General features: G+C 41.9%; 1 protein-coding gene across 6 annotated transcripts in view; it reads left to right on the top strand.

Moving 5' to 3' along the window:
* GRAMD2B (GRAM domain containing 2B) overlaps positions 1–15,123 on the top strand; it is a 114,982-nt gene that overhangs the window by 79,277 nt on the left and 20,582 nt on the right. For 5 of the 6 annotated variants that reach the window (XM_032265601.1, XM_032265361.1, XM_032265288.1 and 2 more), the window contains exons 2-3: positions 8,131–8,250; positions 12,347–12,458. In XM_032265601.1, the coding sequence (XP_032121492.1) occupies positions 8,131–8,250; positions 12,347–12,458 (232 nt within the window). Of the gene's footprint in view, positions 1–8,130; positions 8,251–8,953; positions 8,997–12,346; positions 12,459–15,123 lie in introns of all 6 variants that reach the window. The other variant, XM_032265690.1, reaches the window with a different exon arrangement.

Raw genomic sequence — 15,123 nt, 5'->3', positions numbered from 1 at the left:
TGCACTCCAGCCTGGGTAACAAGAGTGAAACTCTGTCTCAAAAAAAAAAGAAAGAAAAGAAAAGAAAAAAGAAAGAATGAGGGACTAGAGAAAAAATAAAAGGGACTAGGGTAGCTGCCCCACATCTTTGTACATTCATGGATAAGGAGCTGGCAGTTTTCCTGGGACTACCATATTCAGACTGGAAGGATGAGGATTTCCTCTGGGGCTCCATCCCCTATAACTAGCTACCATGGTTTTCTGCACCTAAGTTGTTCAGTTGCTTTAGCGATAACCCCTCTGCTGCTTTTTCCTCTTAACTGCCTGCAATTCGGGTCTGAGCCAGAGAGGGTGAGGAGAAAGCGTCAAAGATTTCTCACAGCCACGCTTTTAATGAAATTGAGTGTTTTCAGCAACTTCTCATTCACTCCTCCTATAGCACCTCACTGGGCTTCTGTCTGTTTTCTTATCTCCCATTGATGGCCATATTCAAGACTATGGCTTCCCTTGCTTTGCTGCATGAGTGAATATTGTACTTTACTTTCTGCTTTCTGTTTGTCCATATTTCAGAAAGTTTCGGAAATCACTCTTCTGTTGACGGTTTCCCTCCATTATTATAGCAAGATTATCACTTCTTTTGTAGATATTCATTTTAAAGGCCTTAAAAAGAAGGGAGAAGCAAACATTTGTGCTCCCATTCTCCACCCTAAACTGAAAGCCTGTCGTATTTATTTTTGTCACTCCTTTTATCTATCTCCTAGTAAATCTATCAACAACAAAACTAGTTTGTCATTCATGTTTTATTTTAATGTCATACTGACCCCTAATATCCACTTAATTTTTTTTGAAATGGGGTCTCTCTGTCTTGCCCAAGCTGATCTCAAACTCCTGGCCTCAGTCCATCCTCCCATATTAGCCTCCAAAGTAGCTAGAACAATAGGCACACTCCACTATGCCTGGCTTCCACTTAACTTCCCTAAATGTTTAAGATTATTTATTTTAAAAGTCAACTATAGGATGTTACTAAGAATCTGTGAGGCAATTATCGTAAGAATTGTTTTTACTAAATGTTTCAATCAACAGCCAATTAGATAAGTTGGCACAATGTACATACGAACAGCTAATCCACAAAACAAGAAAAATTTTAATTATTTTTATTTATAATATACAGAAATACACTCAGCTTTATTCCTAAGAAGAGTATGCAAATTAAAACTTTAGTGGAATATTTTTCAACCTTTTACATTTGCAAAGATCAAAAAGTTTAACACTAGTCATGATTAAAATGATTATTGCTATTCTATGTGCCAGGTATTATACTAGGTACTCCAAAATATATATATATTTTAAGGCTAACACTTTGTTAGTCAGAATATCTAAACACTGTTGTATATTTGGGTGTGGATCACAAAATGTCTACTAAGGGCAATCTGGCAACAGCTACAACTTTTTTTCAATCAGGTACCTTTTGACACAGCAGTTCCATTTCCAGAAAATTATTCACACATGTAATAAACATATAAGGACATTTGTTGCAATGTTGTTAGTATTTGAGAAAGACTGAAATCCACCTACATGCCCCAGCAATAAGGAACTGCTTAAATAACAGTTCATTCTTACAGTGGAACTTTATGCAGTCATTAAAACGTATGAGGAAGATCTATGAGTACTGATCGGGAAAGAGCACCATGACACCATAAGTTCAAAAAAAAAAAAAAAAAAAAAAGCCAGGTATAGAATAGCATGCTATCTGTCCTTCATGCTTCAAAAATGCACATGCTCATATGTGCACTGACTCTCCCAAGAAGGACACACAAGTTGCTGGGGAGAGTAGGTGCCTTTGTAGGGTGAAATTGGGTCACCATGAAACAGGGGTAGAAGGAAAATTTGTTTTTCCATTTGTAACTTTTAAATTTTATACTTATGCTTATAGTGCCTATTTAGAAATAAACATGTAGATAGATAAATGAGATTTATAGTTGTCCAAACAAAAATGTATGTATCAGAATTGTAAATGAAAGGTCATTCTTCTTGACTTAGAAATCTAATTTGGGAGATTCTGAGTTTATGAAATTTGAGAAGCTAAGGTGTTTCCCAGCCATCCTGTCTCCATTGCCCGCTCTTCCACTTCTGCATTCCATTCTACTTCCTTCTTTTGGTCACTGTGAGGCCTCTTTTTATTTGTACTGTGGTTGCTGTCCAGCCCTCTCTCATCTCTGTAGCCCACCTCTTTGCTTCCCAAGTATTGTGGCATGTATCTGCCAGCCACAGAGCCACTGAGCAGGTAGCACTCCGAAAACAAGGGTCTATGAGGCCCCAGGTCTTGGTGAATCCAGGGGCCAACCTGGTTTTCAGGACAGGGTTTCAGCAACACTCTACTTTCACAGATCCACCTATGACCACACAATCCCATGTCCCAGAATTTATCCTATGAAGACCCTCTGGTGAAACACAGCCGATCTTCAAGACACTTCTAAACCTTTGTTGGTCTAGACTGTGGCTTTAAAATAATCCAAGATTTTTTTTTTTCTAAATAATAGTGGATGTAAAACTACCTCTACTTCTACTACCATAAGGAAGCTTAGTGACATGTTTTTATGCCTTTAGCTTAGATTAACATGTAGGTAGACACAAACACAGGGACTCGTCACTATAATTAGAAGGGAACACACCTTCTTGGACTGAACCACAGTGAAACACTTGTTTTCCTTCACCTGAGACACAGCTTAATCATAGCTTCTGCCCTCAGCTACCTATTTACTTGGACTTGCACATGATGGTGCCTGAATGTGATACATTATCAGCAGGAGGGGCAAAGGGCCAGTGATGTGACAAGAGAAAGGTGCATTGAGTTTACCTGAAACTCACAGAGACTATCTCCAAGAGGAATGATAGTTGACTCTACATCAGAGTTATAATTCTGAAAAATTGTGAAATTCGAACTTAAGTTGTCATCAAATGAATGAGGTCTGTACAGTGACAAATATTAGACGGTTGATAGGGATTGTGCAACCTGTTTTTTTATTTATAAATTGTGTAACAGTGTGTGGCCGTGTTTTATTGAAACAGGCTTTTCCTAGCTGGTAATAAAAATGCTGTACCCTGGCCAGGCACGGTGGCTCATGCTTGTCATCCCAGCACTTTGGGAGGCTGAGGCGGGTGGATCACTTAAGGCCAGGAGTTCAAGACCAGCCTGGCCAAGATGGCAAAACCCCGTCACTACTAAAAATACAAAAATTAGCCAGGCATGGTGGTGGGCAACTGTAATCCCAGCTACTCAGAAGGCTGAGGCAGGAGAATCACTTGAACCCAGGAGGCAGAGGTTGCAGTGAGTGGAGATCACGCCATTGCACTCCAGCCTGGGCAACAAGAGTGAAACTCTGTCTCAAAAAAGATAAATTAATAAAAATAAAATGATGTCCCCTAATAGGTGAAGTCAGGTTTAGTTGGTATAAGCATGGCCGTCTCACTGCTTTGAAATTTCTACTAAAAAGTTTTCAGGCAGGGACCATAACTGATGCTTAAATTGGGCTGGAGATGCGAGGAGATAAAACCTGCCACGGCCAAGTGAAGTTTGGTCCTGTGTCTCCAGCATTTTCTGCTGCTTCTGTGGATACTTACAACTGCCAGCTTACTTACCTGTCTCACCTACAAAGCTCTGAGCACTCTGACAGCAGGGACCAATCCAGTAAATATTTGTTGAAAAGGAGGATTGGTTTTTTGGTTTGCTTGTTTTTTTCAGTTGACTCTTTTAGTCAAAGTCCCTAACAGGGCTTTGTCTTCTGGTTAAAAAATAAATAAAAATTGATATCCTTATTTTCATGATTTAAATGAAACCTGTTCAGCTTCGTTGACTGTAACTTTAAAGTTACTGAGAGGCCTGGTTCAGCTTCATTGACAGTAAGGTCAGAGTTTCCAAAAGGCCTTGAGGAAGCATTCCATTTCCCCTCCCACACTGCTCACTCAAACACAGGCTAGTGTCTGCCGCTTGAATTCTACATAGTTTTTCAGTTTCCTGCTGACAAGACCTCCAAGGTAAGGGACGCTTGCAGGAATAATCTTGCCTGTGTGAGGAGTTAACTTGCTTGAGCCTGTAGCATCTTTAAGTAAGCAAAAACCTAAAATCAAATTGACCCATAGATGAATTTCACTTCCTCTTTGAGCTACTACATAGTTAATCCACATCATTCAATGTATAAATCACCACTATGAGCAAATGCTAAGCTGAACGCCGTGGAAAAAAACAGATGTTCCCTGCCTTTAAGGAACGTAGTCTAGTGCTGGATAACTCAGATTTTTGGGAGAAAAGGTACCAGTACAACGCAATAATTGATTAGATGCCTAGTGAGTTATAAAATCAGCAGCCAGCATGGAGACTTTTAAGTGATGTGGAGGATGTGTGCCCTGGCTAGGGCCTTCAAGGAGAGAACCGGTGCTGAAGACAAGACACAAGTTTAAGAAGTGAAGTGGAGACTATCTATGAAGAGGCTGCTTTGAGTACAACTATATGTTCTGTCCTTGAAAGAGGTTGTTTGAGTAAGGCAATATAGAGGCATACACTGTAATCTTTCCAGAGCTCAGCTCAGGGTCCCGAAACGGGACCACCTCATGTGGTTCAGCAGTTAGTCACCTGCACTGTGCAAAAATGCCTGACCAACATGGGTCAGGGTCAAAAAAGGGCTGAAATCTAGCCTCAGTTTTGCTGCCTTCTGTCCTTAGTGCTGGGCCATTTCTGCCCAGAGCAAGGAGCACCTTATCTCTGCCAGCAGCACCTTTTCTGAGTGGCTCTGTGCACACAAATATACTGCACAGGACAGCTCTGGCTCTCCCTCCAAGTCTTAATCTGATCTTGCATAAAATTCAGTAAGCATCTGAACGAATGTTGAGATGGATTAATGAAGTTCTATATACAATCTCTACTTAAAGAGGGCTTCTCAAGTAGATTTCTGCCTGAATCTTTTGAAGAGAAGAGATAATGTGTGTATGTGTCTTGGGGGTAGAGAAAAAAGGTAGAGATGTGCTATAAGGCCCCTCTAACTGTTCTAAAATTCTTTGAGTCCACAAACTAAACTTGGTGCTAAGTTTAATAACGTCCAATTGTTATTTTAAACCCAAACAGAGTTTTCCTAATAATATTTCAAGGCCTTGGCCTTCCATGTACCTTTGTCATGTAATACAATTCTGTTATGGACTGAGCCCTTTTAATGTTTGCAGCTGTTTTAAGTGCTTTGAGAAGAATTGAAGAAATAGAAGGTTGGACCTCTGTCCTTAGATATGTATCTACTAGGAAAAGAGAAATGCTTACCACAAAATTAAGAGCATCAACCATTTGGCCAGGCATGGTGACTCACATCTGTAATCCCAGCACTTTGGGACGCTGAGGTGGGCAGATCCACCTGAGGTCAGGAGCTTGAGACCAGCCTGGTCAACTTGGCAAAACCCCGTCTCTACTAAAAATACAAAAAATAGCCAAATGTGGTAGTGGGCACCTGTAATCCCAGCTACTCAAGAGGCTGAGGGAGGAGAATCGCTTGAACCCAGGAGGCAGTGGTTGTAGTGAGCCAAGATGGTGCCACTGCACTCCAGCCTGGGCAACAAGAGTGAAACTCCGTCTCAAGAAAAAAGAGCATGAACCATTTGTAGGGGTTATTAGTTAGATATCCTTATCAGATACACTGACCTTAATTCTGACACTACAATAGGACTCCTCGCATATTCTGCAACATTCATATGCTATGAAAAGTGGTCAGCAAAGCAGCCACACAGCTTAAACTAACCAGTGGCATTTCCTGCCTGCACAGTCATATGTAGGTGAGAATACCAATTAGGTGGTAAATGAGAGTAAAAATTAGCTAATCGCTCATCGTAATGCCATCTTAATATGTCGGTCTTTATGCTCAGTCTCCATGGAGTCTTCACATCCTAATAAGTATGGTTTGTGTTTCACCGAGCTGACACACCAAAGAAGTTCTCCATAAATAACATTTGTATTCTTCCTTCAACATCCCTTCCTTTCCCACTTTCCCATTGGAAATGGTTTCCCCTGCTTCCCAGGAGATCTTCACCGGCCGACTGAGGGAGCCCATCTCGCTACCTCCCCATGCTGGTTGTCTCCATTTGTTGGCTCTATGCACAAACCCTCTTGACTCACCTCCCCTCTCCTCCCTTCCACCCTCTCTTTTACCAAGGTCAGCCCTAGTTTTTCCAAAGCTTATTGACCATGACTGCAGGTCAACACTATCCTAGACCCTGTGGTTAGGACAAAGATGAATAAGATTCCCACCCCATCCTGGAGCTCTCACACTAAAGAGTTAATTATAGGGATAAATGGATGGGTAGGTGGTTGGGGGAATGGATGGAGAGACAGAATACAAAGGCTTTGCAGACAGACATACTGAGTTGGAATCTCAAGTAAGATAGATGCTAGCAAGACTTGGAACCAACCCAAATGCCCATCAATGATAGACTGGACAGGGAAAATATGGCACATATACACCAGGGAATACTATGCAGCCATCAAAAACGATGAGTTTGTGTCCTTTGTAGGGACACGGATGAACCTGGAAACCATCATTCTCAGCAAACTGACACTAGAACAGAAAATCAAACACTGCATGTTCTCACTCATAGGCGGCTGTTGAACAATAAGAACACATGGACACAGGGAGGGTAGCATCACACACTGGGGTCTGTCGGGGGGAAATAGCGGAGGGACAGCGGGGTGATAGGGAGTTGGGGAGGATAACATGGGGAGAAATGCCAGATATAGGTGACGGGGATGGAAGCAGCAAACCACACTGCCATGTGTGTACCTATGCAACAATTTTGCATGTTCTTCACATGTACCCCAAAACCTAAAACGCAATAAAATACATATTTAAAAAAATTTTCTGTAACATTTGGATGCAGGACTGCGATAAACACACTAATAAAAGAGATTTTGAAACAACACCAAAAAAAAGATGCTAGCTCTGTGAACTTGGGCAAGATAGCAAGAGCCTTAGATTCCTCGTCTATTAAATAAGGGTAGTAATGGCTACCTAGTCTGGGTGGTTGTAAAGATTAGAGACTGTACGTTGCTTAGGGAACTGCTTGGTTAAACAACATGTAAGTGACATAAGAGAAGTACAAACAAAAGGGGTGGGGGTTCCCAGCAGGAAGGCTCACACCTGCAGGAGGCCACACATGAGCGTGTGTGTGTGCATGTGCGCATGCGCGTGTGTGTGCAGGGCCCTCCCAGCCTCCAGGTGATCTGCTGCCCCAGCACAGCCTATGCAGAGCAGAGCTGGGCAACACAGACCTGGGAGCCAGCAAGTCCACACAATTTTTGCTGGTAAAATAGACTTCAAAGCAACAAAGATCAAAAGAAGCAAAGAAGGATATTACATAAAGATAAAAGGATCAATGTAACAAGAAGAGCTAAAGATCCTAAATATATATGCACCCAATACAGAAATACCCAGATATATAAGAATTATAAAGAGACTTGGACTCCCACACAATAATAGTGGGAGACTTACAGATCAATGAGACAGAAAGTTAACATAGATTTTCAGGACTTGAACTCAGATCCGGAACAAGTAGACTTAATTAACATTCATAGAACTCTCCACTTTAAATCCACAAAATATACACTCTTATTAGTACTACATCACACATATTTACAGGTTTAAATGAAATATTGATTGGCTGCTTGTTAATTATTTTCTTCCCTCTTTTTTTTTTATGTCTCTATTATTAAACATAATTACAGGCATACCCAGTTTTAGACTGCATTTTAGCTCGGGCAATAAAGCAACACCCTGTTCTCTCTCCCTCTTCCTCTTCCTCTTTCTTCCTTTCCTTTATTCTTTTTTTTTTCCTTTTCCTTTTTTTTTTTTTATTCTTTCTCTTTCTTCCTCAAAAAAAAAAAAAAAAGTCCACACAGTCTGGCATTTACAGGTGAAACAGGTGTGACCTGCAGCTACTGCCCGTGGGGCACCAGGCAAGGGGTTAGAATGGAGATTGGGAAAGGGACTAGCTGCCAAAGTTAACTAGCCTATCACTGGGGAATGAAAATCATTCCACTCCCTAGAAAGCCAGGCTACTTGTTTTCCTTCCAGCTACCTCTCTCTGAAGGTCTAAGATGAAGTGTTTTCCTTTCTTCTCCAGCTCAGAGGCTGAGAATGGTGTGGAAGAGAAAAAGAAAGCCTGCAAGTCGCCGACAGCCCAGTCCCCTACCCTATCTCCGGAGGCCGACTCCCCAGACCAGAAGAAAATCATTAGCCTGCGGTAAGTCCTTCATTGACTCTCTTTGTTCTCTTTTGTCTTTTTGGGAGCGCGTTATGGGAGGAGCAGGGGTTTTTTGTTAAGAGTGAGGACGTATTAATACTACAGACAAATAGTACATACCCATGAGAAAGAATGAGCATTTTTCCTTGAGCTCCTGGCCTTCAGCAGAGCATCTACACTTTTCTGAAAGCCCTGATTTTGCTGAGGGATGAAGCCAGGGTGACCCACTCTCAGACATAGATTTATAAAGCACCTGGAAAAACTGCCCAGGTTGGAGTGTCTGCCCAGCCTCAGTGTGCACACCTGGTGTCTCACTGTCTTGGGAGCCATGAAAAAAGCTAAGGAAAAGAACCACCATCTCTGGGACTCACCAGGCCACCAGTTTCCTGTGACGGGCTAAGAGGGAGGGTTGGTATGGTCATGGGGCGGGAGGGGAGAGGCAGTTTAGAGATATGTAGCTACAGCCCCATCATTCTCAGAGGCACCAACTACCAATCAGAGACTAAAGTTGCTTTGGGGCCCTTAAAAGACAGTGGTTAAACCAATAGTGTATGATGGGAAAGTGCAGTTATCTAACCTAAGTAGAGAAATCATTGCTGTCCTTCCCCATTATTAGAACTTTTAGAGCTACTACCTTCTACTTCTTTTGGTCTCTGCTAAAAGATGATTAACTCCACTTTTTGCTTCCTTCCCGGCTTCCCAGCCCATACCTTCTCTCCAAATATATGCTTCATTCAGGACCAAGAGTAAGTCTTGACTCCTCCCCGAATTGTCCTCTTCTGACTCTAATTCCCAATTATCTCTCTATCTTTTCTGCATGCCTGTTTTGTGGCATTTTTTTTTTTTTTTTAGATAGTCTCACTCTGTTACCCGGGCTGGAGTGTAGTGACACATTCCCAGCTCACTGCAATCTCCCAGGTTCAAGTGATTCTCCTGCCTCAGCCTCCCCAGCAGCTGGGACTACAGGCGTGCACCACCACACCCAGCTAATTTTTGTATTTTTAGTAGAGACGGAGTTTCACCATGTTGGCCAGGCTGGTCTTGAACTCCTGACCTCAGGTAATCCGCCTGCCTGAGCCTCCCAAAGTGCTGGGATTACAGGCGTGAGCCACCACACCCGGCTGACATCTAACTTTAACCATTTTTTTTCCTCTAGTTGTTTCCCCTCACAGCCTTACTTAATACTTCTCTTCACAAAGGCACAAGGCATGTTATTTCTTGTATCTTTTACTACTGTTGGCTGACTATAGCAGGCACCTTGAAAACACTGTTGGTTTTATTCCAACTTCCCCAGGTCTCGGTAAAAATAACATACTCTCACAGGGCATGCTTGCTAAACTTCATGGGCATGTGGTCTGTGCAGTTGGAAAGGGCCCACACTTGGTTTAATGGTTCCCTCTTGCTATCTGGAAATACTTAATAATTTTTATGTAAGGGGGCCAGGTGTCGTGGCTCACATTTGTAATCCCAGCACTTTGGGAGGCCTAGGCAGTCAGATAACTTGAGGTCAGGCATTCGAGACCAACCTGTCCAACATGGTGAAACCCTGCCTTTACTAAAAATATAAAAATTAGCTGGGCGTGGTGGTATGCGCCTGTAATCCCAGCTACTTGGGAGGCTGAGGCGGGAGAATCATTTGAACCCAGGAAGTGGAGGCAGCAGTGAGCCAAGATGGTGCCACTGCACTCCAACCTTGGCAACAGAGCGAGACTGTGCCTCAAAAAATTAATTAATTAATAATAACAATTTTTATATAAGGGACCCCACATTCTCATTTTACACAGGGCTTCTTGTCACCTGTAGAAAGTGAGACTAACACTGTTGAAAAGACCCAAAGAAATCAATATTCTATACATGTGTACCCTGTCCACAGGGGTCAGTGTCATGCAGACGAGCCTACTTACTGTTTGTGTCTTTTGAAATTTTCAAGGGTAGAGCCACCCTGCTTTTCACATTCGCTTGCAGTCCATGGATCTTCAATCTGATCATTTCCTTGGCAATTCCATTAACATTTGTTAATTTGAATCAGTAGAGGTGATGTATTCAAACCTGTGAATAGTATAAATAAAAGGTAAATTGACATTTGTACAAATAATTTTATTTTCAAATAGAGAACAAATGTTTTTTCAAAGCTTCCGAAAAAAAAAGTAATCCCTAAAATTCCCAGGGAATTCACGTCTGTGAATATACAGTTTCAATGGCCTGTAGCTGAAATTAAATTCATTTACCTTGAGCTGCTGAGGGGTATTTGACCTGTGATTCGAGCATTGTAGAATCATACACTGTTGTGGCTAGAAGTGGCTCAGGACGTCATATAGTCCATCTTTTCACAGCTGAGAAAACCAGAGCCTAATTCTCTAACTTCAGTCATTTCTGTTTCTTTGTGACACCCATATACCACCTGAATTACTTCAGATTGTTCTTAAATCCACTTTGAACCAACTTTTTTTTTAACTGAACCTCATTTTAAGGGATAATATTGTGAAATCATGAATTTTATGTGCCGTTTTTTTCCCAGTAAACAATACAACAACTTCATAATCATAAAACTTATTCTCATATATAACTAAAAATCATCCATGCATTTCACTTTGAAATGACTGCTTTTAGCCATAGGGTTGAAGATATGTACAAATGTACACATCTACTAAAATGGACAACCAGGACTAGAATCGCCTTGGAAAGAAACTCTGGAGCTCTGACCTCTGTCCTTGAGAGGAAGAAGAAAGGCTTGACTTCAAACATGTTTTTTGGTTTTGTTTTTATTTCTGATTTCACTTTTATTGTATTCTCGATCTGAGATGTTTTGTCTTTTTTTTTTTTGCTCATACCCAACTCTTGCTTATCCTGTTGGGCCCAGCATTTGAAGTCCTCATTATTCTATTGTTTTCCTCTTCTCTTACCTCCTGTTAGACTTACTGGCTCCATATCTTCTTTAACTCCTATAGTATGTACTGTTTTGGTACTAAATCACATACTACCTATTTTAAAAAGTGTTTGATGCATGTGTACACAGGCGCCTTAAGGATAAAGACTGTGAGGCCGGGCTCAGTGGCCCACGCCTGTAATCCCAGCACTTTGAAAGGCCGAGGCAGGCAGATCACGTGAGGCTAGGAGTTCGAGACCAGCCTGACCAACATGGAGAAAACCCATCTCTACTAAAAATACAGGAATTAGCCAGACATTGCGGGTGCCTGTAATCCCAGCTACTTGGGAGGCTAAGCCAGGAGAATTGCTTGAACCCAGGATGTGGGAAGTGGTAGTGAGCTGAGATCACACCACTGCACTCCAGCCTGGGAAACAAAACTCCGTCTCAAAAAGGAAAAAAAGGATAAAGACTGTGTTATGGGCCCTAAGACATTTAACACAATGCCCCACTCAATTAATACTTGTTAAATATTAATGGAATTCTGAAACAAAAATATTCTTTGATTGAACTATAGTTGCAATACCAGTTAGTAATTTGCCTCAAGTACTCCTTTTTAAATACTGATTAAAATACTTTTAAAATGATATAATACTTTTAAAATAATAAGTTTTCACAGCTTGTTATTTCAGCCTCTGTAAGTTACTATTTCTACAGTTTTTGATTACAACCTGCTGAAATCATTCCAGTGTCCTAAAGTATGTGCTGTGTAAATGCCCTCAGAGTAGCATGAATGATTTTTGATATCCAGAAAAGAAAAACAAATGTCAGATTTTCTTGGAAGATAGTATCATAATCAAGATTTATTACAATAAATTAATGAGCAGCATAAAAAATGTATCTCATAGGCTGGGTGTGGTGACTCAAACCTGTAATCCCAGCACTTTGGGAAACCAAGCCAGGTGGATTGCTTAAGTCCAGGAGTTCAAGACCAGCCTAGGCAACATGGTGAAACCCCATCTCTACAAAACATTAGCTGGGCATGGTGACACGCACCTGTAGTCCCAGCTACTCAGGAGGCTGAGGTGGGAGGGTCACTTGAGTCCAGGATGGGGAGGTTGCAGTGAGCCATGATTGTGCTGCTGCACTTCAGCCTGGGCAACACAGCAAGACTCTGTCTTGAGAAAAAAAAAAATTATCTTACAGACACCCTGGACTTTCTTTCTTTAGGTCAAAATCCAGTTTTGATGGTGCCTCTTTAGCAGGTGATAAGAACGACTGTAAAACAGAAAGCAAAAATGATTCTAAGACTGAAAGGAAAAAGTCTTCCTCTTCCAGCCAGGTAATTTGAGAGTGGAATTTGTATTGTCTTAGAGGGTAACAGGACTATTGAAGCCGGTGACAAGAAGGAACCCAAGTATGCACCTTCCTGCTAGTCAAGACTAATGTAGTCATAGAGTTTAGAGAATTTAGAAGAACAAACAGGCAGCAGTTCCTCCAGTCCATTTTTCATCAATGTTATATTCCACAACTCATCTTTCAGCACACTGCATGATAATGAGTTCCATGCTGTGACCCTGAACTCTAACAGATACCCGGAGATCAGGGGCCAGCACAGAGTCATGTGCTTATCCAGTAATTAGCAGGACAAGGGGAGTTGTGACATCCTTGTACTGAAATTGAAGAATATGATAATGCACCTGCCTCAATGGTAGCCCAGCCAACAACACCTGGAGGAATCAGACCTTTGGACAGGGTAAGGATTCTCCTCCAGAACTAATTTTGGTTCTACTCTAAAATATACCCAGATAGGAAGCAAAGCCCAGTTGTATGTCATCAGCGAGTGTGATACATGTACTGGGGCCAGGAGTTTGGGTTTGTTTGTTTTTTTTCAATTATTCTTCACTTCTTTAAATACTTGAACATGTGTCTCCTAAGAGCTAAACCAAAAACCATCAGTACACCCAAGAAATTTAAATATGTATTAAAATATTATTAATATAAAATCCACTTTTGAATTTTCATAGTCCCAGTAATAAATGTCCTTTATAAAGGCTTTTTTTTTTCCTCTCCAGGATCCAACCAAGAGTCACATACTGCATGTATTTGCCATGTCTTTTCTTTTTCTTTTTTTCTTTTTTTTTTTTTTTTAAGACAGCCTTGCTCTGTTGCCCACAATCTCGGCTCACTGCAACCTCCACCTCCCATGTTCAAGTGATTCTCATATGCCTCACCCACCCGAGTAGCTGGGATTACAGAGGTGCACCAGCACACCCAGCTAATTTTTGTATTTTTAGTACAGATAGGGTGTCGCCATGTTGGCCAGGCCTGTCTCAAACCCCTGGCCTCAGGCCATCTGCCCACTTGGGTGACCCAAAGTGCTGGGATTACAAACATGAGCAACCACACTCAGCCCTGCTATGTCCCTTTTAATTCAGATCAGCCCCACTACCTTTTTGGCCCTTTATTACACTGACATTTTTGAAGAGTTTATGGGCTAACATATTTTAAATCAAGTGTGCAACCATTGCTCACTGTAGCCATTAAAAATAAAAGCTCAGTGAAGCCCCACAGAACACCTAGCTTTAATCAAGGTATCTTTCTATAAGGTGTTTATCTATAAAATAGCTGACTTGCAGGGACCATCTGTCATCTCGATGACCTGGTCTATAGTTCTTTATGGCAAAACAGGGCCAGTTTTGCCATTGAGACCACTCTTGGTTTGAATAAAAAGCCACCCAGGACCTCCTACCCATTCCCCTTATAAGAATTTTTTCTTGAGGCCGGGCGCGGTGGCTCATGCCTGTAATCCCAGCACTTTGGGAGGCCAAGACAGGCAGATCACCTGAGGTCAGGAGTTTGAGACCAGCCTGACCAACATGGAGAAACCCCATCTCTACTAAAAATACAAAATTAGCCAGGTGTGGTGGTGCATACCTGTAATTCCAGCTGCCCAGGAGGCTGAGGCAGGAGAATTGCTTGAACTTGGGAGGCAAAGGTTGCAGTGAGCTGAGATCACACCATTGCATTCTAGCCTCGACAACAAGAGCAAAACTCCCTCTCAAAAAAAAAAAAAAAAAGAATTTTCCTTCAGAAGCATCCTATGAGACAAATTGAGTCTGTGGAGGGAATACCCAGTTTTACCCCATAGCTCACTGTAGCCTTGAACTCCTGGGCTCAAGAGATCCTGCCTCAGCCTCCTGAGTAGCTAGGACGGTAGGCACAAGCCATCATGTTCAGCTAACAGTTCTACCCCTTAATAGCTGTATGGTGCAGGTGAAAGTGTTTTACAAGCTGTGAAGTGCTGGCTATCCATTGTTATTGTCACAGTTGTGAAAACAGATCCCTCGAAGATGAAGTGATTTGCAACATTTCAGTCTTGGGCCTCCTGCTGCCCTGGAGAGTGAAGTCTTTGTGTGAAATCCTACTTGTCTTGACAGTAGCCTACTGCATCCTACTCCTGTCACTGGCTAAGGAAATGCCTTTACAAAATAATGCGGTAGGAAGAGTGGCCATATGTTGCCTTAGACTATAGGTCCATTCAGTGTATTATCCCATTTAAGCCTAAGGCATCCCTTGAGGCAGGTACTGTTTTTGCTCTCTGGTACAGAAGAGGAAACCAAGACCCAGGAAGATGAAGTGACTAAGCCATGGTCACACACCAAGAAGTAGAGCCACTACAGCCAAGACTTCAACTCAGCCTTACCTGATTGCAAAGCTTTTAACCACTGTACTCTTCTGAGAGTCCCTACTGGTACCTTAAGGACCTGGGATTCAGTACCTTCTCTAATGAGACTCCTTAGAATTTCATCCCATTTCTCATCAGGGACATCCTTGTCCAGCCCTGTTACCTTGGCAGTAGGCTGACCAGCAGCTGCATCATTATATCCAACCAGCAAAGTGTTAAACTTGTTAGAAAATGAAACTTGTATGCCCTAATTTTCACGGTGTTTTCCTGAAGGCTTTTGTCAGAGACTGTAAGATCAGTGAGAAGGAATTCCTAAAGT

This window comes from Sapajus apella, unplaced genomic scaffold (genome assembly GCF_009761245.1).
Source record: "Sapajus apella isolate SASKATOON/1434 unplaced genomic scaffold, GSC_monkey_1.0 scaffold1, whole genome shotgun sequence".
NCBI classification, from domain to species: domain Eukaryota; kingdom Metazoa; phylum Chordata; class Mammalia; order Primates; family Cebidae; genus Sapajus; species Sapajus apella.
Note: the sequence above shows the minus strand (reverse complement) of the source record. Positions and strands in the feature narration are given on the sequence as shown.